This window comes from Salvelinus alpinus, chromosome 6 (genome assembly GCF_045679555.1).
Source record: "Salvelinus alpinus chromosome 6, SLU_Salpinus.1, whole genome shotgun sequence".
In the NCBI taxonomy this organism is placed as follows: domain Eukaryota; kingdom Metazoa; phylum Chordata; class Actinopteri; order Salmoniformes; family Salmonidae; genus Salvelinus; species Salvelinus alpinus.
Window position 1 is genome coordinate 15,815,632 of NC_092091.1, and position 27,062 is coordinate 15,842,693.

A 27,062-nucleotide genomic window follows, 5' to 3' on the forward strand; every position below is an offset into this window, starting at 1 on the left:
GACGTGTGCAGCCAAGCATGACAGGAAGTTTGATTGGTTTTGATAGCAGTCGGAGAAAAGCTACTGCGGGAAAGCCAGTTACAAGCACAGGGGTTCTACTTGAGATTTTAATGGCCTATCAGGGTATTTTCAATTTGGCCTGTTGCCAACTTTTTGGTGTTAACAAGGCAGGCTTTGAGTGCTCGTATCCTTGCAACACTTTGAATGTTACAAGGATAGCAACATAGAGATGGTATGTATCAGAGGACTGAACAACTGAAGTGACAGTCTGTTCTTTGTCAGACTCCATACCACAAAACTGTCAGTATTGATCAATCATGCAATCTGATGTTTTGCTTGTGTTAACGTGTCTATATTTGTATAAGGCATTTTGACTTTGCTAAATGAACAGATTCCTTATCTTTGTTTATCTTATCTTTGAATTTGAGCAACTGGTCAGCTCACAGGACCTATGGGCTGGGGCCTATGGGCTGGGACTAAGGCCTAGTGCAGGGATCATCTAGATTCAGCCACTGGACAATTTATTTTCTTGAGGGATGGTTGTGGTGCCAGAACACTAATTGGAAATAATTTGTAGACTGCAAAAAGCCCAAACAGATATATATTTAACTAAAACATAATAATTTAAAACCTTGCTTACATTTGTATATGATCACGTGTCTCTCTCTTATGGGTGGGTATACTTGGGAACAGAGTTCTAAAATTTGTATTACTTGGAGCTGATTTCCTGGTGTTTTTACAGTATTTTATGTCCAACAATGAAAATTATAAATAATGAAATAATATACAGTACCAGTCAAAGTTTGGACACCTACTCATTCAATGTTTTTTCTTTATTTGTACCATTTTCTACATTGTAGAATAATAGTGAAGACATCAAACTATGAAATAACACAAAGTGTTCAACAAATGTATATTTGATATTCTTCAAAGTAGCCACCCTATGCCTTGATGACAACTTTGCACACTCTTGGCATTCTCTCAACCAGCTTCACCTGGAATGCTTTTCCAACAGTCTTGAAAGAGTTCCCATATATGCTGAGCACTTGTTGACTGCTTTTCCTTCACTCTGCAGTCCAACTCATCTCAATTGGGTTGAGGTCGGGAGATTGTGGAGCCTACGTCATCTAATGCAGCACTCCATCACTTTCTTGGTCAAATAGCCCTTACACAGCCTGGAGGTGTGTTGGCTCATTGTCCTGTGGAAAAACAAATAATAGTCCCACTAAGCGCAAACCAGATGGGATGGCATATTGCTGCAGAATGCGGTGGTAGCCATGCTGATTAAGGGTGCCTTGATGTCTAAATAAATCACTGACTGTGCCACCAGCAAAGCACCACCACACCTTGTCCTCAATGCTTTACGGTAGGAACCACACATGCGGAGATCATCCGTTCACCTACTCTGCGTCTCACAAAGACACTGCGGTTGGAACAAAAATGACAAATTTGGACTGATCAGACCAAAGGACAGATTTCCACCAGTCTAGTCCATTGCTCGTGTTTCTTGGCCCAAGCAAATCTCTTCTTCTTATTGGTGTCCTTTAGTAGTGCTTTCTTTGCAGAAATTCGACCATGAAGGCCTGATTCAGGCAGTCTCCTTTGAACAGTTGATGTTGAGATATGTCTGTTACTTGAACTCTGCGACGCATTTATTTGGGCTGCAATCTGAGGTGCAGTTAACTCTAAATAACTTATCCTCTGCAGCAGGTAACTCTGGGTCTTCCTTTCCTGTGGCTGTCCTCATGAGAGCCAGTATCATCATAGCGCTTGATGGTTTTTGCAACTGCACTTGAAGAAACTTTCAATAGTAAAAATAAAGAAAAACTCTTGAATGAGTACTGTATATGTTTTTTTGTTTAGTTTTTTTGCTAAAACCACCCGCGGGACAAATTCGCTGTTGGGGAACCCTAACCTAGTGTATGGCCAAAGGACGGGGAGGGAGGGCTGCTTTACATGGCCCTTATATCTTCATCTGGACGTTTGGGCTGGAGTGTGAGAGATGAACAGAACAAGAAATCCACTCCCTTTTTACCACGACATGAAAGAAAATGTCCTTGCCATCCCATGAGTGAGCATACTCGCCCACCCCTCCTAGCACTATCCTTTTTGTGTGTTCCTTTGGGATTAGCTGGTGCTTGTTAAAGGGGGTGGCAGCAGGGGGGGAGTTAATGAATTGACGGATTTAAGGAACAAGTAGTCCTTACAAATGCTGTTGTGAAGAGAGGGCTGTTTTTCATTGTAGAGCAGGGCCTTTTGGGGATTGAACGGAGAGCAGTTGAAGTGAAGGCCTGATGTTCAGACACAATACACTACAAGCTTTTCATTGTCACTCCATTTCTTGAGATTCTTTTTTATAGAGTCCTTTATGACAGCTAAATACTTTTTTACGTTTCTAATGTGAGGTTTATTATTTTACTCTAAAACCAGACACATTTTGGATAGGATGGTTTACACTCATATTTATTCTAGAATTACCTTAGTTAGCTTTTTTTGTAACTCTCTTGGCAGAGTAAACAACACGCAAACAATTAGTAAATGCTTCATAACTAAATTGCAATTCACAATTCAGTTTCTCTGCTTCAACTTCAAGTCAAATCAAATGGTATTTGTCACATGCGCCGAATACAACAGGTGTGGTAGACCTTACAGTGAAATGCTTACTTACAAGCCCTTAACGAACAATGCAGTTTTAAGAAAAATAAGTGTTAAAGTATTTACTCAAATAAACTGAAGTAAAAAAATTGTCACATATTGTTGCAGATACATCTCATTCTTCCCTGCTAGAGGCTAATACATAATGTTCAGGGGCTCACTGCATACGCTTTTATAAGCACAACTCATTAACACAGACAACCTCACCCCCTCCTCTCAGCGAAAGCGAGTGTTGTTTTGAGGCAGCGCCTTTTTTCTTTCAGTTGAAAGAAGCCCAGGAAGTCAAGGTTAGCAGTCCGGGTAGTGATTGCATTTTCTTCTCTTTCCCCAGAGTGCCTATTAATGGGAAGGCAAGCAGAGAATGGAAGCTTTACAAACATTAAAGTGGCAATCTGTGATTGCTACATCCATTTTGTTGACTTTTAAATGAATGATATATAGCCATTGATTCTTGAAAAATATAACTTAAATGAGCAACTGTCCAACCCCATCAGAACCCAAAATATAAGCTTTTTTTTTTTTTTTTTTCATTGTATGTAAACTATGTCATTCTAAACACAGACTGTATATTTTCAAAACATGGTTAAAACTATCATTTTGATTTCATGGATGGTCAGTCCTTGCATCCATAGCCCCGTCTGTGAATTTCAGAGTGGTTACTTTACTCCAGCCCCATCCCTCAGCTGTTTACCAAAAAAGGTGGTGGGGTGGCCGCTTTGTTGTTGTTTGAACTGCAGATTTCCCCTATAATGAAATGCTCATCAAATATTTCTGTTTTTTTTTCAGGCCGGATGGAATAGGCACAGTCACTGAGGAAGAGAGAGAACAGTTTGAGGACATAAGAAGCCGTCTCCTGAGTCTATTGGACAACCAGATCATCCATTTTAGGTACTACTTCCTCTACGATTGACATGATTACAAACAATGGTATGTAGGCTTCATTTGTCAGTAATACACTAGTAACTGAGTATAATAAAAACCTTCCAAACATTTAACCCCCTAAGGTCTAATTAGCATAATAAAACAATCCCTATAAATCTGTCAGTTTAAGCTAGAGATGTTTTTTCACAAAATCACAATTGTCTCTAGCGTCCGAATGGTTTAGTCTACAAACTATTATGACCCCTCTATGGAAAGTGTCTTGGGACTTGTCTGAAGTCGGTGCAGCCGATCTGCCAACTTCTGTCTGTAGCGTCCAAACTATTTGGGCTACACACTACAGTACATGTCGGTTGTTTTGCTCTAGGACGCCCACAGGCCTCAACACTCGTCTGAAGGTCCCCCGGTACCAGTTGAAAACATTATGGAAGTATATATCGAGATTGTTTAGTGCCAAAAATAAGGGGTTAAATACACGTCAAAAATAATGTTTCCCGATCTAAGATACACAGTACCAGTCAAAAGTTTGGACACACCTACTCATTAAAGGGTTTTTCTTTATTTTTACTGTTTTCTACATTGTAGAATAATAGTGAATACATCCAAACTATGACAATAACACATATGGAATCATGTAGTAACCAAAAAAGTGTTAAACAAATCAAAATATGTATTTTATTTGAGATTCTTCAAAGTAGCCACCCTTTGCCTTGATGACAGCTTTGCGCGCTCTTGGCATTCTCTCAACCAGCTTCATGAGGTAGTCACCTGTGGAATGCATTTCAGGTGTGCCTTGTTAAACGTTCATTTGTGGAGTTTCTTTCATTAATGCATTTGAATTAGTTGTGTTGTGACAAGGTAGGGTTGATATACAGAAGATAGCCCTATTTGGTAAAAGACCAAGTCCATATTATGGCAAGAACAGATCAAATAAGCAAAAAGAAACAACAGTCCATCATTACTTTAAGACATGAAGGTCAGTCAATGCGGAGTATTTCAAGAACTTTTAAAGTTTCTTCTAGTGCAGTCGCGAAGACCATCAAGTGCTATGATGAAGCTGGCTCTCATGAGGACCGCCACAGGAAAGGAAGACCCAGAGTTACCTCTGCTGTCGAGGATAAGTTCATTAGAGTTACCAGCCTCAGCAATTGCAGCCCAAATAAATGCTTCACAGAGTTCAAGTAACAGACACATCTCAACATCAACTGTTCAGAGGAGACTGCGTGAATCAGGCCTTCGTGGTTGAATTGCTGCAAAGAAACGACTACTAAAGGACACCAATAAGAAGAAAAGACTTGCTTGGGCCAAGAAACATGAGCAATGGACATTAGACCGTTGGAAATCTGTCCTTTGGTCTGATCAGTACAAATTTGAGATTTTTGGTTCCAACTGCTGTGTCTTTGTGAGATGCAGAGTAGGTGAACGGATGATCTCTGCATGTGTGGTTCCCGCCGTGAAGCATGGAGGAGGCGGTGTGATGGTGTGGGGTGCTTTTCTGGTGACACTGTCAGTGATTTATTTAGAATTCAAGGCACACTTAACCAGCATGGCTACCACAGCATTCTGCAACAATATGCCATCCCATCTGGTTTGCGCTTAGTGGGACTGTCATTTGTTTTTCAACAGGACAATGACCCAACACACCTCCAGGCTGTGTAAGGGCTATTTGACCAAGAAGGAGAGTGATGGAGTGCTGCGTCAGATTACCTGTCCTCCACAATCACCCGACCTCAACCCAATTGAGATGGTTTGGGATGAGTTGGATTGCAGAGTGAAGGAAAAGCAGCCAACAAGTGCTCAGCATATGTGGGAACTCCTTCAAGACAGTTGGAAAAGCATTCCAGGTGAAGCTGGTTGAGAGAATGCCAAGAGTGTGCAAAGCTGTTATCAAGGCAAAGGGTGGCTACTTTGAAGAATATCAAATATAAAATATATTTTGATTTGTTTAACACTTTTTTGGTTACTACATGATTCCATATGTGTTATTTCATAGTTTCCTGATCTTTCTTATTTCTCTCAGATATAGTACAGACACTTCAGAACAAACTTCCTTTAGATTTGTTGGGGGGACTACCTATTGTTTCCATGTAGTGAATCATTATTCAATGTGTTTGTATGGGCTAATAGCAGTAAGGCCAAAAATAATTTTCCATCAAATAACCCCTCCCCTGGCTTAGACATTGCTTAGACTCTTATGGGTTAAACAGGTGCAAAATGGTGTATATTGGATTCTTGGTCCTCCCTACATCTGTGAGCTGCTATTCACCATTATTGCCTTGTATGGCCTTATTGTCAGGGCCATTGACACAGATCCAGACCTTGAAGGATGGTTTGTTCAATGAACTTGCCCCATTCATATCCCTGAACTTTGGCATTTCAAACCCCTTCATCCCTGTGAAGGGCCCTCCATCTGGCCCCAAGGAGGAGAGAGGGTGGATGGGGACACGGAGTCTGTAGAGGGCTGTTGAAAGCAGCGGGAGTCATTAACAACACTCCTCAACGAGAGGCTAATGGCAGTAAACAATAGCCTAGACAATTTTGGGATTATGCTGATCAGCAGCAAACAGGAGCAGGATGCGTGTAGTTTGTTTAGGATTAAAGGGGAACACAGCGAAGTTGTATAAGGGCTATAAGAGTCGTTTGGTAATTCCTCACCATGTACTAAGAAGGGACATGTTTGGCAGCGAACACCTCAAATCCACTTAAAATATGATATCCACATTTAGGAGTGATGTTGTCCGGTAGTTCAACTTGTTACCAGTCAAGAGGACCAGAGTCCCCAGAGAATGTGTGGTCATGGGCATGGGGTATTTATTCCTAATGTATGTATTGGCTGGTGCAATCAAATGTAATTTCCCTCTCGGGGATTAATAAAGCACTATCTTCATTTATCCTATTTGCCTCCCACTTCTGACCTCTACTTTGTTGAGACTTCATCACCCACAGTGTAACCTACATATTTGTGCCGATCAGTGTTTTATCTGTAGTCAATAGATGGCTGTCCTGCATTATGTTGTGTAATGCCTTCCTTTCATGCATTAAAGGACAAATCCACCCAAAAACTATTTTGGTATTTGTTTCATTAGTTCATTGTTGACATAGTCCCAAAATATTTTGCTTGTCAGCAATCAAGTTTTCAAAATATGTAACTTTCAAAATACAGAAATCATCCCCGGAGGATGCATTATATGATGCAAAATGCAGTTAAGCATTCCCACAGAATCATCCTTGTTCTTAAAAAATGATGGTGTAGATGCACTGTCCGCTCACACTTGTGTCCACAGGTACTGTTTCCCCTTTGGCCGACCAGATGGTGCCCTCAAAGCGACGCTCTCCCTGCTAGAAAGGGTATGTTTTGCTGAAAAAGTTGGCCTATTGTTATTCTTTGAGTCTACAAGTCTCTGCATTCCGTTATTCATACTGCAGACAATAATGTGTTGGGTTATCCTTGTGATCTTCCACTAAAATCAGGTTTTGGGTCAGTCTTGTAAGGAACAAGAAGTGTGTTTTGTGGATTCTAGGTTTTGATGAAGGACATTACCACTCCGGTTCCTCCTGAGGAGATGAAGAAGATGGTCAAAAAATGTCTGGAGAAAGCTGCCCTTATCAACTACTCCCAGCTGACCCAATACGCTCAGATCGAGGGTGTGTGCAAGCCCGGCTCACACATGTGGTGATATTACTGTGTCGTATTTCACTGTCATGTCTCTGTGTCTGGGCTTTGTTCAAGTATATGCACATGATGTTGGTTTGTCAGTGTTCTTAATGGAGTATACTGGGTGGCGTTAGTGTTTTAGTGTATCTGTGTGCTGGTGTCACAGTGCTGGCATGTTTGTGTGTGCTAATGTTACAGCTGATGCTCAGGCTGCCCCGGAGAAGAGATTGGAGGACATGATGCGACTGGGAGAACTTTGTATTGAGGTCCTGCAGCAGAATGATGAGCACCATTCCGAGGTAGGACCATTCTGCCATACTAATGGTGTCACCCCTACCACACACAAACACACTATCACCGTTACAAACTCAATGTGCACCAGGGTTGGGGTCGATTCTGAATTGAGTTGCAAATTTTTCATAATTCTAATTCAAATCTTGAATTTAAAATTAATTGGCCACATCTCACAGGAAGCGTACTTTGAATTAAAGGAGGTAGAATCTTATTTAATTAAATTCTAATGGCATATTTATTCTATCAGCATGTAATGTTTTTGACATTATGTATGTTTACCACCACCATGTAGCATAAGGTTGAAACATTTAATTTTCATAAAACACTCATTCTCCTAAAACAATTTTAAATAATGACAGTGGTTTGGAAATATTCTAATGTCATGTTGTGGGTTGTCAGTAATAGTTAATATACCACAGCATTAATATACCACAGCTGAGTATGTGATTGTATCATCTGCATATAAATGGATGAGAGAGCTTCCTACTGCCTGAGCAATGTTGTTGAAGTAAATTGAGAAGCGCGTGGGGCCTAGGATCAAGCCTTGGGGTATTCCCTTGGTGATGGGAAGTGGCTGAAACAGCAGATGTTCTTGACTTTATACACTGCACTCTTTGAGAGGGGTAGAGCTATTTGTTTCTATCCTGGGTCTGTGTTGGCAGCTGTGTGCCAAAGTGGAAGATGACACATCAAGTGCCAACACTGTAGTAAAGTCTTGGCAGGCAGAGATTAAAACAACGCCCAGGTCGCACAGGTCGCTCTTATGGTACAGTGTAAAACTGCTCAATCGTAGGTGTTGAGACGTCCACAAACAACACATATACAGTGCATTCAGAAAGTATTCAGACCCCTTGACTTTTTCCACCATTTGTTACGTTACAGCCTTATTCTAAAATGTAATAAATGTATTGTTTCCCTCATCAATCTACACACAATACCCCCAAAATGACAAAGCAAAAATGAGCTCAGTTGCATCCTGTTTCCATTGATCATCCTTGAGATGTTTATACAACTTGAATTTACCACGGGTGCACTCTAATCAATTGATCTGACATGACTTGGAAAGGCACACACCTGTCTATATAAGGTCCCACAGTTGACAGTGCATGTCAGAGCAAAAACCAAGCCATGAGATCGAAGGAATTGTCCGTAGAGCTCAGACAGGATTGTATCAAGGCACACATGTGGGGAAGGGTACCAAAAAATGTCTGCAGCATTGAAGGTCCCCAAGAACACAGTGGCCTCCATCTATCTTAAATGGAAGAAGTTTGGAACCACCAAGTCTCCCTTGGTGGTTCCAAACACCAAGACTCTTCCTTTGGCTGGGCTGGCCACCCAGCCAAACTGAGCAATCAGGGGAGAAGGGCCTTGGTCAGGGAGGTGACCAAGAACCCGATGGTCACTCTGACAGAGCTCCAGAGTTCCTCTGTGGAGATGAGCGAACCTTCCAGATGGACAACAATCTCTACAGCACTCCACCAATCAGGCATTTATGGTAGAGTGGCCAAACGGAAGCCACTCTTCAGTAAAAGGCACATGACAGCCCGCTTGGAGTTTGCCAAAAGGCACCTAAAGTCTCTCAGACCATGAAAAACAAGATTCTCTGGTCTGATGAAACCAAGATTAAACTCTTTGGCTTGGATGCCAAGCGTCACGTCTGGAGGAAACCTGGCACCATCCCTACAGTGAAGCATGGTGGTGGCAGCATCATTCTGTGGGGATGTTTTTCAGCAGCAGGGCCTGGGTGACTATACAGTATCGAGGGAAAGATGAACGGAGCAAAGTACAGAGAGATCCTTGATGAAAACCTGCTCCAGAGCGCTCAGGACCTAAGACTGGGGCGAAGGTTCACCTTCCAACAGGACAATGACCCTAAGCACACAGCCAAGACAACACCGGAGTGGCTTCGGGACATGTCTCTGAATGTCCTTGTGTGGCCCAGCCAGAGCCCGGACTTGAACCCAATCTAACATCTCTGGAGAGACCTGAAAATAGCTGTGCAGAGACGCTCCTCATCTAACCTGACAGAGCTTGAGAGGATCTTCAGAGAAGAATGGCAGAAACCGCCCAAATACAGGTGTGCCCAGCTTGTGGTGTCATACCCAAGAATAATCGAGGCTGTAATCGCTGCCGAGGGTAAAGGGTCTGAATACTTATGTAAAATAAAAAAATTGTCTAAAAGCCTGTTTTTGCCTTGTCATTATGGGGATTGTGTGTAGATTGATTTGGGGGGAAAATACACTTTAATCAATTTTAGAATAAGGCTGTAACATAACAAAATGTGGAAAAAGTCAATGGGTCTGAAAACTATCCGCATGCACTGTACTTGTCTAATAAGTGGCAGTGGGGCTTCAGACATCTGTTTCTGAGTGACAGCGCTATTTATAAGTGGCTGCAAATCTGTGGCTGTCATCACCACAAATGAGACATGGTCCTTTTGTAGTTGGAGGCTGGCGCTGGAGTTTTAGCGGGAGGACGGTCACGTTAGCGCGTCCATCACGCTGTCAAATGTAAAATGTTTCCATGTTTTCAGCATGTGTGGAAATCAAATTACCCTTTGCAGTTTTCACTTGGTATAAAATACTAAAAAGAGGCCCTCACTTTCTCTAATGTCTTTCACTTTCCCTCTTCTTCTGATATGAATTGGAAAGGGAAGAGAGGTAAGTGTTTCTTATGAAAACTCTAGCTGTGTGTCTGTCATGTCCATCAAATTGTGTTACGTCCTAAAGCCTGTCAACATCTGTCAGTCATACAGTATACCACTCTTCACTCATACCCTGTCAAGCTCTGTTCATGGTTTTCATTGAGGAGATGGTTGATACTGAGTCATCAACAGTCATTAAGGTGCAATGTGGTGGATCCACGACAGGTTGTGGTCCTGGTGGACTGCTGAATATTTGTTTCCCATGATACCAAATTCTGCCCTTTTGGGTATCTAAGGATTCAGGTTTTGGGGTGATTTATTGTACCCAAATGTTGCTACAATTCAGTGTTTCTTGACATGCATCTGTATCGTTGCCCTTGCTTTCAGTCATATACCTTACATTTTTATTCCTCCATCTTTCTCTGAATCTCACTTAGAGACAGCATGTTGTGAGTTCATTCCTGCAGTTATGTGAGGATGCCTGTTGGTGTGAATTGAGGGGGTTGGCGATAGGTAATGAATCGTGTGGCGCAAAGGCACTCTTTTTAATTGTGTTGATTTGCACAGAGCGCTGAAAAGGCACATCTGAAAAGGATGATAACGGCCCTCAAGGCCAGATATAGCGATGGGACATACACCTTTTCTGACCGCCAGCCTAGTGTTTTATCTGCCGCAAGCGCCCACTAACACACACACACACACACACACACACACACACACACACAGATGGACACATACAGACGGACACACACACACACAGACAGATGGACTCACACAGACACGCACACAGGAACAACGACCTTCAATCACTGTCACATTCCCCCCCATGCTTCATTGGGCTCTTTGCACTTTTCTCTCTCCTCACATGGCGACCACTGAGTAGGGTAGGAAGCATCTCTTTTGGGTGGGCACGTAGACAATGGAGTCATGAAAAGCAACTGCGGCTCTGCTAAATGTCCCATTGACTTAGAGCCAAGAACATGACTTTGTCAAGCTCCATTATGACCTAAAATCTCCTATACTAACTTCCTGGATATGACCTCAAATCTCCTATACTAACTTCGTAGATATGACCTAAAATCTCCTATACTAACTTCCTGGATATGACCTCGAATCTCCTATACTTACTTCGTAGATATGACCTAAAATCTCCTATACTAACTTCCTTGAAAGATGGTGTCGTACACAATATTGACACAAACAAAACATACCAGTATGTAGTCACGTTGACACACCGCAACAATAGTCAAGGACCAGTCAGAACTTTAAGCAAAGATTGTATTCAATAATCACTGTAAATGATTGGGTTTGTAACTACAGTACATGTATAATGGCTAGTCCCACCAAGACATGAAAAGAGAGTTTGAGTGCACATCCATCTTTTGAACCTTTTCTTCTTTTGTGTGATATACACTGAACAAATATATAAACGCAACATGTAAAGTGTTGGACCATGTTTCATGAGCTGAAATAAAAGATCCCAGAAGTTTCCCATACACACACAAAGCTTATTTCTCAAAAATGTTGGACAGAAATGTGTTTACATCCCTGTTAGAGAGCGTTTATTTTTTGCCAAGATAATCCCATTCACCTGACAGGTGTGACATATGAAGAAGCTGATTAAACAGCATGATCATTACACAGGTTCAACTTGTACAGGGGACAAGAAAGGCCACTCTAAAATGTGCTGTTTTGTCAGACAACACAATGCCACAGATGTCTCAAGTTTTGAGGGAGTGTGTAATTGGCATGCTGACTGCAGGAATGTCCACCAGAGCTGTTGCCAGAGAATTGAACGTTAAGCTGCTTCCAATGTCGTTATAGAGAATTTGGCAATACGTCCAACCCCAGACCAGGTATAACCATGCCAGACCAGGTCCTCCACATCCGGCTTCTTCACCTGTGGGATCATCCGAGAACAGCCACCCGGACAGCTGATGAAACTGTGGTTTTGCAAAACCGAAGAATTTCTGCACAAACTGTCAGATACCGTCTCAGGGAGGCTTATCTGCATGCTTGTCGTCCTCACCAGGGTCTTGACCTGACTGCAGTTTGGTGTCGTAACAGACTTCAGTGGGCAAATTCTCACCTTTGATGGCCACTGGCAAGCTGGAGTAGTGTGCTCTTCATGGATGAATCCCAGTTCCAACTGTACCGGGCAGATGGCAGACAGCATGTATGGCGTTGTGTGGGCGAGCGGATTGCTGATGTCGGCGTTGTGAACAGAGTGCCTGCTCTGTGGTGGTGGGGTTAACGTATTGGGCAGGCGTAATCTACGGACAACTAACACAATTGCATTTTATAGATGGCAATTTGAATGCACAGAGATACCGTGATGAGATCCTGAGGCCCATTGTTGTGCCATTCATCTGTCACCATCACCTCATGTTTCAGCATGATAATGCACGGCACCATGCCGCAAGGATCTGTCCCCAATTCCTGGAAGCTGAAAATGTCCCAGTTCTTCCATGGCCTGCATACTTACCAGACATGTCACAATTGAGCATGTTTGGAATGCACTGGATCGACGTGTGCCGCAGCGTGTTCCAGTTCCTGGAAATATCCAGCAACTTCGCACAGCCATTGAAGAGGAGTGGGACAACATTCCACAGACCACAATCAACAGCCCGATCAACTCTGTGAAGAAGATGTCACACTGCATGATGCAAATGGTGGTCACACCAGATAGACTGGTTTTCTGGTCCAAGGTATCTGTCACCAACTCATGCATATCTGTATTCCCTGTCATGTGCAATCCATAGATTTAGGGCCCTAATACATTTATACTGAACAAAAATTCAACAATTTTACAGAGTTACAGTTCATATAAGGAAATCTGTACATTTTAATAAATTAAACCCTAATCTATAGATTTTACATGACTGGGCAGGGGCGCAGCCATGGGTGGGCCTGTGAGGTCATAGGCCCACCACTGGCGAGCCAGGCCCAGCCAATCCGAATTAGTTTTCCCCCACAAAAGGGCCTTATTACAGACATAAATACTACAGTTTCATCAGCTGGTCCCAGACGTTCCTGCAGGTAAAGAAGCCGGATGTGGAGGCAATGGTCTGGCGTAGTCACACATGGTCTGCTGTTGTGAGGCTGGTTGGACGTACTGCCAAATTCTCTAAAACGATGTTGGAGGTGGCTTATGGTAGAGAAATGAGCATTCAATTATCTGACAGTTCTGGTGGACATTCCTGCAGTCAGCATGCCAATTGTACGCTCCCTCAAAACGTAAGACATCTGTGGCATTGTGTTGTGTAAAAAAACTGCGCATTTTAGTGCCATTTTATTGTCCCCAGCACAAGGTGCACCTGTGTAATGAGCATGCTGTTTAATCAGCTTCTTGATATATGCCACACCTGTCAGGTGGATGAATTATCTTGGCAAAGGAGAAATACTCACTAACAGGGATGTAAACAAATTTGTGCACAAAATTTGAGAGAACTTTTTGTGCTTATGGAACATTTTTGAGATATTTTATTTCAGCTGATGAAACATGGGGCCAACACTTTACATGTTGCGTTTATATTTTTGTTCAGTATATTTCAATTGGCGGATTTCCTTATGAACTGTAACTCAGTAAAATCAAGGAAATTGTTGCATGTTGCGTTTATTTTTGTTCAGTGTAGATCAAACCTCTAGTGCAAATGACATGAATGCCCTATGCAGGAAAAGTAACTTTGATTATTTGAAGTGAATGGACAGCTGAATGGACAGGCATCTGACTGGCATTAGAGACCATCCAACAATTCCAGTGTTGGGTTCAATTCCAGTCAATTCAGGAATTTAATCACATTGCTTTGGAGACATTCCATGTCTAATTGGAATTTACCTCCATTCTTGATAACTCACCAACATATGGAGACATACTGTACTATAGTTTATTAGGTACACCATCCCGGTTCATGAAAAATATTTGTTCCTACAGACAGTGAGTCACGTGGCTGTGGCTTGCTATATAAAGCAGGCAGACAGGCATCGAGGCATTCAGTTACTGTTATATTGAACGTTGGAATGGGTAAAACAAGTGACCTAAGCGACTTTGAGCGTGGCATGATTGTCGGTGTCAGGTGTGCCTGTTCCAGTATCTCAGAAACGGTAGACCTTCTGGGCTTTTCACGCACGATAGTGTTTAGGGTTTACCGAGAATTGTGCGACAAACCAAAAAACATCCAGTCAGCGGCAGTCCTGTGTTGGCGAAAACAGCACGTTGATGAGAGGTCGAAGAAGAATGTCAAGAATCGTGTAAGCGAACAGGCGGGCCACAAACTGGCAAATAACGGCGCAATACAACAGTGGTGTGCAGAACGGCATCTCAGAATGCACAACTCATTGGTCCTTGTCACGGATGGGCTATTGCAGCAGACGACCACACCAAGTTTCACTCCTATCAGGTAAAAACAAGAAGAAGCAGCTCCAGTGGGCATGCAATCGCCAACACTGGACAATTGAGGAGTGGAAAAACATTGCCTGGTCCGACGAATCCCGTTTTCAGAGTCAGGATTTGGCGTAAGCAGCATGAGTCCATGGCCCCACCCTGCCCGGTGTCAACAGTACAGGCTGGTGATATTATGGTGTGGGGAATGTTCAATGGCACGCATTAGGTCCCTTGATACTAATTGAGCAATGTTTCCATGCCCCGAGGAATTCAGTCTGTTCTGGAGGCAAAGGGGTGTCCGTCCGGGTACTAGATGGGTGTACCTAATAAACTGGCCACATAGTCACACTATACATTTTGGGGGGGCTTTTATAGATACTGTTTCTGATAGTATGACCACTAAATTATAAGTTATTGCTGTTCTCAGATGAGCTTTGTATTTATTCCGCTCTGAACATTGCAGGTTAATAACACATATCTGTCTGTGCCTTTTTAATAACTTTTTATAGCCTCACCTTGGAGATTGAAGCGCCACATTGGAAGCATAATGTAATAACCAATATGTGATTCATCTTTTTTAGTGTTGGAGTCCATTGTGCGCTCAAGGTCCCTTCTTTATGCTACCCATCACCCATTTGGCTGTTTCTCTCTTGGTTTCATTCATTAGATTGTTTTGATTTTAAAAAAAACATTTTATTTTTCAGAGCTGTCTTTTCTCTATCCATCTGTCACTTCTTTCCATCTTGCTCTGATTGTGTCATTTTACATTGTATGTCCAACTATTCTTCACCAGAGTAAACTAGTGGTTTGTGATGACTTGGCATTTTATAATGTATTATTTTATTTCTTTATTTTGCCTTCTCCCCCTTTTCTTTGTTTCTTTTTTGTTCTCTTTCTCGCTATCTTCTTCCCTCTGCTCTCTCTCCTTCCCGCTCTTTTCTAGGCATTCTCGTGGTGGCCGGAGATGATGGCGGAGCATGCAGAGACCTTCCTGTCTCTCTACACCGTCGACATGGATGGTGCTCTACAAGTCCAGCCCGTTGACTCATGGGATAGCTTTCCCTTATTCCAGCTGCTTAACAACTTCCTGCGTTGTGACCGTGAGTTCTCAGTTCTCCCTGTGTCCCCCTTCTTCTACCTCTGACCCTATGCTTAGCCTCCCAAAACTGATTTAAAGTGTAGCCTACAACGCATCACTGATTCATGAGCACAGTTCAACAACTTCCAGTTCAGTAACTGTGAGTGGCGTATTTCCCTGTAGTGTTCCCTCTAGTTCTTTTGTCACCTGACACTCCATTTTGTCCCTGTCCCTATTTAAAGCATGGCCTACGGCACCTCCCCGTCCTGAGCTGTCTTCAAAACACATCCCGTATTTCTCGGAGCATGTTCATGCCACTAAGAGTCCTAATTAACACCAGCGGTGCAAAACAAGACTCGTTAGGAGAAGTTGTTAACTGTGCATAGAGCTCCCGCACTTGCGTGGGCTTCACAATAATTAACATCACTGAGGTAACGGTGAGAAATGAAAAGCAGATAAAACAATAGTAACGGATGTCGAAACACGATCGTAAAGTCAGGGGGCTGGCGCGGGGCTGTCATCTGTCAGCTAAAGACTCTACCTGTCACTTCCTGTAATGCGAGGAGCAGTGTCACACAGACAGGAGAGTATTAGTACGGTTTGAGGCACCTGTCTCACCAGGCTGTCCTCCATTTGGATTTCTTTGCTCACTGATCAGGGAACAAAGGTTTGTAGTTTTCCCTTTTTTCCAACATACCTGGCCACTCGTAGACATGCAATGGTTACTCTGATAACAGGTCATAGACCGAAACATTTGTCTCATTTAGTTCTAATTATTTGCCCTGTAGTGCTGAGCAATTAATGCTTTTTGAGGTCATTCCGGTTCAATTATACATTTTCTACAACGGATTTACATTTGAATAATCTTTTTAACATTAAATGCACTATGCATGATGTTGGTTGAATGCTGATACGACACAGAATAAAACTATTAATAAAAGTCCCATGATGGTAGTGACTGCCCATTTACTATTGACCATAATTTATTCACTTTACTTTCATAAAATATTGAAGTTGTTGTGTATATTACATTTGTTTTATTTGATGACTTTATTTGTCAAGTCATCGTCTCATCTCTATATAGCTGCTGTCTATGCTGTATTACAAAATCACAATTTTATTAGTTCTTCAAAGTAAATAAGGCATACTTTTATGACTGCTGAATGCCAACTATCAATCACTTTGATCATGTATTTTCAGGTAGATATACCTTTGCGAAGCAGCTGCTCACTATCCCTCTCGATCGTGCGTCTTCTGTCTTTTCTCTCCGTGTCGACCCACACAGACCGGACAAATAGGCGCACAATGGATTATGGTCACTGCAGTTAATTAACACGTTTTCTGCGCTAAATTATGTATAATACTGGCTTGTTGGAAACTACAACTCCCTATTACATTGCACAGTGTGGGTTTGATCTGATTTCTCTCTAGAGAAACTGCTCATTGAGCTCATAGGAAAAAACTAACAAAATGGAATTCATAAAATTTTACTGACAGCATGTTTTGTTAATCGCTCAGTACTATTGACCTGCTTCCACCATGTGTAATACTTATTTTAATTCCATGAGTGTAAAGTCCGTGTGGCATCCAGGTGTTTGCCCTTGTGTGTACTATCAAACTCTCTCTCTCCCCCTCTCTCTCTCATACTTTCTCCCTCTCTCTTCTCCCTTATCCACTCTTAGCTCTGAGCCTTTGTTTCATTGCCAAGTGAGAGTTGGCTACATCTGAAGTGTTGTTTTACATTGTCTATGTAAGCCTCACCCAGAGCAGAAAGACAGGCAGCTCAAGGGCAATTACATAGAAAAATAAAATTATAATTATGTAAGGAGTAGGCAAAATATCATTATTGTGGGTTTTTTCTTCTCCATTTTCTGTTATTACCATTCTCCATTAATCTTGCAATTATTCCAACTGTCATAACAATTATTTGATTTGAAGAGTAACGTAATGAGGAACATTTTCGTTTTGACTTACTGCAGATGAGGACCCTGTTTTTGATTAATGATGCCTGTAGTGAATGAGATAAAATAGTTGTAAAATGTCTAAGCTGATGATATTGTTAGGATAAAAGAAAATAGGCTGCAATTCCACTTGTGAGTTTATTTTTCATAGTTGCTTAGCTATAGACCTGCAAGGTCAAGTCTGCCTTTTAGGATTGGTCCCCCGACAGTTCCTACATCATTCAGGATCTCCATGTTGTCAATGTTGTCAAATGCTGTTGTCTGATACTTGCCTCAAACACAAATATATATTTTTTTACATATGCGAATAATTATAAACATGTACAGAAAGGTGAAAAGAGGCTATGTTGATACTGTGTGATAAATGAACAAATACATAGTCAGAATTGAAGCATTGTTGTTTGTAATACCACATTTTAATGATTGTTTTGTAGTGTGAACAAAACATATTTCATTTATCACACCAGGTCTTAATATCCACGTGTACTAAGGATTAACTAAATGCTCACTTTAGTGTCTGCATGTGTTGCGTGATGCAGGAACTTGTTGGGAGAAGAGCCGTGGGCTCTCAGGAGGGTAAAAAGGCAAGTGTTAATCATGAAGGAACAGAATAATGGGAAATGAAGGAACAGAGTGATGGGAAATTAGGACTAATGAAGCCCTGAGAGACCAACATGAGTCCTATGTGCTCTCTTCCTTTGTCTTCTCTCTCTCTCTCTCTCTCGCTCTCTCTCGCTCTCTCTCGCGCTCTCTCTCTCTCAAAAAATACTAAAATGTATTATTGTTTTTTCCCCTCATCAATCTACACACAATACCCTACAATGACAAAGCAAAAGCAGGTATTTAGTGCTGCAGAGATGGTTGTCCTGGAAGGTTCTTGCATCTACACAGAGGAGCTCTGTCAGTGAACATCTGATACTTGGTCACCTCCCTGACTTAAACCGATCTCCCCCGACTGCTCAGTTTGGACGGGCGGACAGCTCTAGGGTAGTTAGAGCCTTGGTGGTTCCAAGCTTCTTCCATTTAAGAATGATGGAGGCCACTGTGTTCTTGGCGACCTTCAATACTGCAGACATTTTTTGATACCCTTCCCCAGAGCTGTACCTTGACACAATCCTGTCTCTGAGCTCTACGGACAATTCCTTTGACCTCATGGCTTTGTTTTTGCTCTGACATGCACTGTCAACTGTGGTACCTTTATATAAACAGGTGTGCCTTTCCAAATCATGTCCACTCAACTTTATTTACCACAGTTGTTTCTACAACTTGATTGGAATCCATCTCAAGGATGATCAATGGAAACAGGATGCTCCTGAGCTCAATTTTGAGTCTCATAGCAGGGTCTGAATACTTATGTAAATAAGGTGTTTCTGTTTATTTTCTAATACATTTGCAAAAATGTCTAAAAACCTGTTTTCACTTTGTCATGTGGTATTGTGTGTAGATTGATGAGGATTTTTTTTAAATACATTTTAGAATAAGTCTGTAACGTAACAAGATATGGAAAAGTGAAGGGGTCTGAATACTTTCCAAATGCACTGTATGTATGTAGGCTACATATCTAAATGCCCATAATGGAACAAGAGATGAGATGATGCCAGAGAAACTTGTATATTCCTCTAACAATTGCTTGTTTTCCATTTCATTTGATTAAAAACGAATCCCTCAGTAGGCTACCCTTACCCTACTCTAATGAAGGTGGGTTCAACACCAATGTCTTTCTTATCCTGGCCATGCATTAGCCAAGTACCATATCAAAATAAAATGTCTAATAAAATTGTATTTGTTACATGCTTCGTAGACAACAGGTGTAGACTAACAGTAAAATGCTTACGGGTCCATTTCCAACAATGCAGCATTAAAGGTGATAAGATATGAAATAAATACAAAAAAAATATCATTTTTTTATCAATAGCAGGTTTCTAAATGGTCTACTCATGAGGCTTTTACCGTCATGCTTTTGTAGACTTCACAATTTACATGGTCCTATAATATTCAAATGATTCAGTCCTATAATGTTCCTCTGAACATATTCAAATGATTCAGTCCTATAATGCTCCTCTGAACATATTCAAATGATTCAGTCCTATAATGCTCCTCTGAACATATTCAAATGATTCAGTCCTATAATGTTCCTCTGAACATATTCAAATGATTCAGTCCTATAATGTTCCTCTGAAATTATTCAAATGATTCAGTCCTATAATGCTCCTCTGAACATACTCAAATGATTCAGTCCTATAATGCTCCTCTGAACATACTCAAATGATTCAGTCCTATAATGCTCCTCTGAACATATTCTAATGATTCAGTCCTATAATGCTCCTCTGAACATATTCAAATGATTCAGTCCTATAATGTTCCTCTGAACATATTCAAATGATTCAGTCCTATAATGCTCCTCTGAACATATTCAAATGATTCAGTCCTATAATGTTCCTCTGAACATACTCAAATGATTCAGTCCTATAATGCTCCTCTGAACATACTCAAATGATTCAGTCCTATAATGCTCCTCTGAACATACTCAAATGATTCAGTCCTATAATGCTCCTCTGAACATATTCTAATGATTCAGTCCTATAATGTTCCTCTGAACATACTCAAATGATTCAGTCCTATAATGTTCCTCTGAACATACTCAAATGATTCAGTCCTATAATGCTCCTCTGAACATATTCAAATGATTCAGTCCTATAATGCTCCTCTGAACATATTCAAATGTTTCAGTCCTATAATGTTCCTCTGAACATATTCAAATGATTCAGTCCTATAATGTTCCTCTGAAATTATTCAAATGATTCAGTCCTATAATGCTCCTCTGAACATACTCAAATGATTCAGTCCTATAATGCTCCTCTGAACATACTCAAATGATTCAGTCCTATAATGCTCCTCTGAACATATTCTAATGATTCAGTCCTATAATGCTCCTCTGAACATATTCAAATGATTCAGTCCTATAATGTTCCTCTGAACATACTCAAATGATTCAGTCCTATAATGCTCCTCTGAACATATTCAAATGATTCAGTCCTATAATGCTCCTCTGAACATATTCAAATGATTCAGTCCTATAATGTTCCTCTGAACATACTCAAATGATTCAGTCCTATAATGCTCCTCTGAACATACTCAAATGATTCAGTCCTATAATGCTCCTCTGAACATACTCAAATGATTCAGTCCTATAATGCTCCTCTGAACATACTCAAATGATTCAGTCCTATAATGCTCCTCTGAACATACTCAAATGATTCAGTCCTATAATGCTCCTCTGAACATATTCTAATGATTCAGTCCTATAATGTTCCTCTGAACATACTCAAATGATTCAGTCCTATAATGTTCCTCTGAACATACTCAAATGATTCAGTCCTATAATGCTCCTCTGAACATATTCAAATGATTCAGTCCTATAATGCTCCTCTGAACATATTCAAATGATTCAGTCCTATAATGTTCCTCTGAACATATTCAAATGATTCAGTCCTATAATGTTCCTCTGAAATTATTCAAATGATTCAGTCCTATAATGCTCCTCTGAACATACTCAAATGATTCAGTCCTATAATGCTCCTCTGAACATACTCAAATGATTCAGTCCTATAATGCTCCTCTGAACATATTCTAATGATTCAGTCCTATAATGCTCCTCTGAACATACTCAAATGATTCAGTCCTATAATGCTCCTCTGAACATACTCAAATGATTCAGTCCTATAATGCTCCTCTGAACATATTCTAATGATTCAGTCCTATAATGCTCCTCTGAACATATTCAAATGATTCAGTCCTATAATGTTCCTCTGAACATATTCAAATGATTCAGTCCTATAATGTTCCTCTGAAATTATTCAAATGATTCAGTCCTATAATGCTCCTCTGAACATACTCAAATGATTCAGTCCTATAATGCTCCTCTGAACATACTCAAATGATTCAGTCCTATAATGCTCCTCTGAACATATTCTAATGATTCAGTCCTATAATGCTCCTCTGAACATATTCAAATGATTCAGTCCTATAATGTTCCTCTGAACATACTCAAATGATTCAGTCCTATAATGCTCCTCTGAACATATTCAAATGATTCAGTCCTATAATGTTCCTCTGAACATACTCAAATGATTCAGTCCTATAATGCTCCTCTGAACATACTCAAATGATTCAGTCCTATAATGCTCCTCTGAACATACTCAAATGATTCAGTCCTATAATGCTCCTCTGAACATATTCTAATGATTCAGTCCTATAATGTTCCTCTGAACATACTCAAATGATTCAGTCCTATAATGTTCCTCTGAACATACTCAAATGATTCAGTCCTATAATGCTCCTCTGAACATATTCAAATGATTCAGTCCTATAATGCTCCTCTGAACATATTCAAATGTTTCAGTCCTATAATGTTCCTCTGAACATATTCAAATGATTCAGTCCTATAATGTTCCTCTGAAATTATTCAAATGATTCAGTCCTATAATGCTCCTCTGAACATACTCAAATGATTCAGTCCTATAATGCTCCTCTGAACATACTCAAATGATTCAGTCCTATAATGCTCCTCTGAACATATTCTAATGATTCAGTCCTATAATGCTCCTCTGAACATATTCAAATGATTCAGTCCTATAATGTTCCTCTGAACATACTCAAATGATTCAGTCCTATAATGCTCCTCTGAACATATTCAAATGATTCAGTCCTATAATGCTCCTCTGAACATATTCAAATGATTCAGTCCTATAATGTTCCTCTGAACATACTCAAATGATTCAGTCCTATAATGCTCCTCTGAACATACTCAAATGATTCAGTCCTATAATGCTCCTCTGAACATACTCAAATGATTCAGTCCTATAATGCTCCTCTGAACATACTCAAATGATTCAGTCCTATAATGCTCCTCTGAACATACTCAAATGATTCAGTCCTATAATGCTCCTCTGAACATATTCTAATGATTCAGTCCTATAATGTTCCTCTGAACATACTCAAATGATTCAGTCCTATAATGTTCCTCTGAACATACTCAAATGATTCAGTCCTATAATGCTCCTCTGAACATATTCAAATGATTCAGTCCTATAATGCTCCTCTGAACATATTCAAATGATTCAGTCCTATAATGTTCCTCTGAACATATTCAAATGATTCAGTCCTATAATGTTCCTCTGAAATTATTCAAATGATTCAGTCCTATAATGCTCCTCTGAACATACTCAAATGATTCAGTCCTATAATGCTCCTCTGAACATACTCAAATGATTCAGTCCTATAATGCTCCTCTGAACATATTCTAATGATTCAGTCCTATAATGCTCCTCTGAACATACTCAAATGATTCAGTCCTATAATGCTCCTCTGAACATACTCAAATGATTCAGTCCTATAATGCTCCTCTGAACATATTCTAATGATTCAGTCCTATAATGCTCCTCTGAACATATTCAAATGATTCAGTCCTATAATGTTCCTCTGAACATATTCAAATGATTCAGTCCTATAATGTTCCTCTGAAATTATTCAAATGATTCAGTCCTATAATGCTCCTCTGAACATACTCAAATGATTCAGTCCTATAATGCTCCTCTGAACATACTCAAATGATTCAGTCCTATAATGCTCCTCTGAACATATTCTAATGATTCAGTCCTATAATGCTCCTCTGAACATATTCAAATGATTCAGTCCTATAATGTTCCTCTGAACGTACTCAAATGATTCAGTCCTATAATGCTCCTCTGAACATATTCAAATGATTCAGTCCTATAATGTTCCTCTGAACATACTCAAATGATTCAGTCCTATAATGCTCCTCTGAACATACTCAAATGATTCAGTCCTATAATGCTCCTCTGAACATACTCAAATGATTCAGTCCTATAATGCTCCTCTGAACATATTCTAATGATTCAGTCCTATAATGTTCCTCTGAACATACTCAAATGATTCAGTCCTATAATGTTCCTCTGAACATACTCAAATGATTCAGTCCTATAATGCTCCTCTGAACATATTCAAATGATTCAGTCCTATAATGCTCCTCTGAACATATTCAAATGATTCAGTCCTATAATGTTCCTCTGAACATATTCAAATGATTCAGTCCTATAATGTTCCTCTGAAATTATTCAAATGATTCAGTCCTATAATGCTCCTCTGAACATACTCAAATGATTCAGTCCTATAATGCTCCTCTGAACATACTCAAATGATTCAGTCCTATAATGCTCCTCTGAACATATTCTAATGATTCAGTCCTATAATGCTCCTCTGAACATATTCAAATGATTCAGTCCTATAATGTTCCTCTGAACATACTCAAATGATTCAGTCCTATAATGCTCCTCTGAACATATTCAAATGATTCAGTCCTATAATGTTCCTCTGAACATATTCAAATGATTCAGTCCTATAATGTTCCTCTGAACATACTCAAATGATTCAGTCCTATAATGCTCCTCTGAACATACTCAAATGATTCAGTCCTATAATGCTCCTCTGAACATACTCAAATGATTCAGTCCTATAATGCTCATCTGAACATACTCAAATGATTCAGTCCTATAATGCTCCTCTGAACATACTCAAATGATTCAGTCCTATAATGCTCCTCTGAACATATTCTAATGATTCAGTCCTATAATGTTCCTCTGAACATACTCAAATGATTCAGTCCTATAATGTTCCTCTGAACATACTCAAATGATTCAGTCCTATAATGCTCCTCTGAACATATTCAAATGATTCAGTCCTATAATGCTCCTCTGAACATATTCAAATGATTCAGTCCTATAATGTTCCTCTGAACATATTCAAATGATTCAGTCCTATAATGTTCCTCTGAAATTATTCAAATGATTCAGTCCTATAATGCTCCTCTGAACATATTCTAATGATTCAGTCCTATAATGCTCCTCTGAACATATTCAAATGATTCAGTCCTATAATGTTCCTCTGAACATACTCAAATGATTCAGTCCTATAATGCTCCTCTGAACATATTCAAATGATTCAGTCCTATAATGTTCCTCTGAACATATTCAAATGATTCAGTCCTATAATGTTCCTCTGAACATACTCAAATGATTCAGTCCTATAATGCTCCTCTGAACATACTCAAATGATTCAGTCCTATAATGCTCCTCTGAACATACTCAAATGATTCAGTCCTATAATGCTCCTCTGAACATACTCAAATGATTCAGTCCTATAATGCTCCTCTGAACATATTCTAATGATTCAGTCCTATAATGTTCCTCTGAACATACTCAAATGATTCAGTCCTATAATGTTCCTCTGAACATACTCAAATGATTCAGTCCTATAATGTTCCTCTGAACATACTCAAATGATTCAGTCCTATAATGCTCCTCTGAACATATTCAAATGATTCAGTCCTATAATGTTGCTCTGAACATATTCAAATGATTCAGTCCTATAATGTTCCTCTGAACATACTCAAATGATTCAGTCCTATAATGCTCCTCTGAACATACTCAAATGATTCAGTCCTATAATGTTCCTCTGAACATATTCAAATGATTCAGTCCTATAATGTTCCTCTGAACATATTCAAATGATTCAGTCCTATAATGTTCCTCTGAAATTATTCAAATGATTCAGTCCTATAATGCTCCTCCGAACATATTCAAATTATTCAGTCCTATAATGTTCCTCTGAACATATTCAAATGATTCAGTCCTATAATGTTCCTCTGAACATACTCAAATGATTCAGTCCTATAATGCTCCTCTGAACATACTCAAATGATTCAGTCCTATAATGCTCCTCTGAACATACTCAAATGATTCAGTCCTATAATGCTCCTCTGAACATACTCAAATGATTCAGTCCTATAATGCTCCTCTGAACATACTCAAATGATTCAGTCCTATAATGTTCCTCTGAACATACTCAAATGATTCAGTCCTATAATGTTCCTCTGAACATACTCAAATGATTCAGTCCTATAATGCTCCTCTGAACATATTCAAATGATTCAGTCCTATAATGCTCCTCTGAACATATTCAAATGATTCAGTCCTATAATGTTCCTCTGAAATTATTCAAATGATTCAGTCCTATAATGCTCCTCTGAACATACTCAAATGATTCAGTCCTATAATGCTCCTCTGAACATACTCAAATGATTCAGTCCTATAATGCTCCTCTGAACATATTCTAATGATTCAGTCCTATAATGCTCCTCTGAACATATTCAAATGATTCAGTCCTATAATGTTCCTCTGAACATACTCAAATGATTCAGTCCTATAATGCTCCTCTGAACATATTCAAATGATTCAGTCCTATAATGTTCCTCTGAACATATTCAAATGATTCAGTCCTATAATGTTCCTCTGAACATACTCAAATGATTCAGTCCTATAATGCTCCTCTGAACATACTCAAATGATTCAGTCCTATAATGCTCCTCTGAACATACTCAAATGATTCAGTCCTATAATGCTCCTCTGAACATACTCAAATGATTCAGTCCTATAATGCTCCTCTGAACATACTCAAATGATTCAGTCCTATAATGCTCCTCTGAACATATTCTAATGATTCAGTCCTATAATGTTCCTCTGAACATACTCAAATGATTCAGTCCTATAATGTTCCTCTGAACATACTCAAATGATTCAGTCCTATAATGCTCCTCTGAACATATTCAAATGATTCAGTCCTATAATGTTGCTCTGAACATATTCAAATGATTCAGTCCTATAATGTTCCTCTGAACATACTCAAATGATTCAGTCCTATAATGCTCCTCTGAACATACTCAAATGATTCAGTCCTATAATGTTCCTCTGAACATATTCAAATGATTCAGTCCTATAATGTTCCTCTGAAATTATTCAAATGATTCAGTCCTATAATGCTCCTCCAAACATATTCAAATTATTCAGTCCTATAATGTTCCTCTGAACATATTCAAATGATTCAGTCCTATAATGTTCCTCTGAACATACTCAAATGATTCAGTCCTATAATGCTCCTCTGAACATACTCAAATGATTCAGTCCTATAATGCTCCTCTGAACATACTCAAATGATTCAGTCCTATAATGCTCCTCTGAACATACTCAAATGATTCAGTCCTATAATGCTCCTCTGAACATACTCAAATGATTCAGTCCTATAATGCTCCTCTGAACATATTCTAATGATTCAGTCCTATAATGTTCCTCTGAACATACTCAAATGATTTAGTCCTATAATGTTCCTCTGAACATACTCAAATGATTCAGTCCTATAATGCTCCTCTGAACATATTCAAATGATTCAGTCCTATAATGCTCCTCTGAACATATTCAAATGATTCAGTCCTATAATGTTCCTCTGAACATATTCAAATGATTCAGTCCTATAATGTTCCTCTGAAATTATTCAAATGATTCAGTCCTATAATGCTCCTCTGAACATACTCAAATGATTCAGTCCTATAATGCTCCTCTGAACATACTCAAATGATTCAGTCCTATAATGCTCCTCTG

At 39.7% G+C, this 27,062-nt stretch overlaps 1 protein-coding gene across 6 annotated transcripts in view; it reads left to right on the forward strand.

Annotated features, from left to right (window-relative positions):
- Positions 1–27,062, forward strand: part of cadps2 (Ca++-dependent secretion activator 2) — a 241,951-nt gene that overhangs the window by 153,885 nt on the left and 61,004 nt on the right. For all 6 annotated transcript variants that reach the window (XM_071405535.1, XM_071405536.1, XM_071405537.1 and 3 more), the window contains exons 14-18: positions 3,442–3,543; positions 6,819–6,882; positions 7,056–7,179; positions 7,388–7,488; positions 15,455–15,611. In XM_071405535.1, the coding sequence (XP_071261636.1) occupies positions 3,442–3,543; positions 6,819–6,882; positions 7,056–7,179; positions 7,388–7,488; positions 15,455–15,611 (548 nt within the window). The remainder of the gene's footprint in view (positions 1–3,441; positions 3,544–6,818; positions 6,883–7,055; positions 7,180–7,387; positions 7,489–15,454; positions 15,612–27,062) is intronic.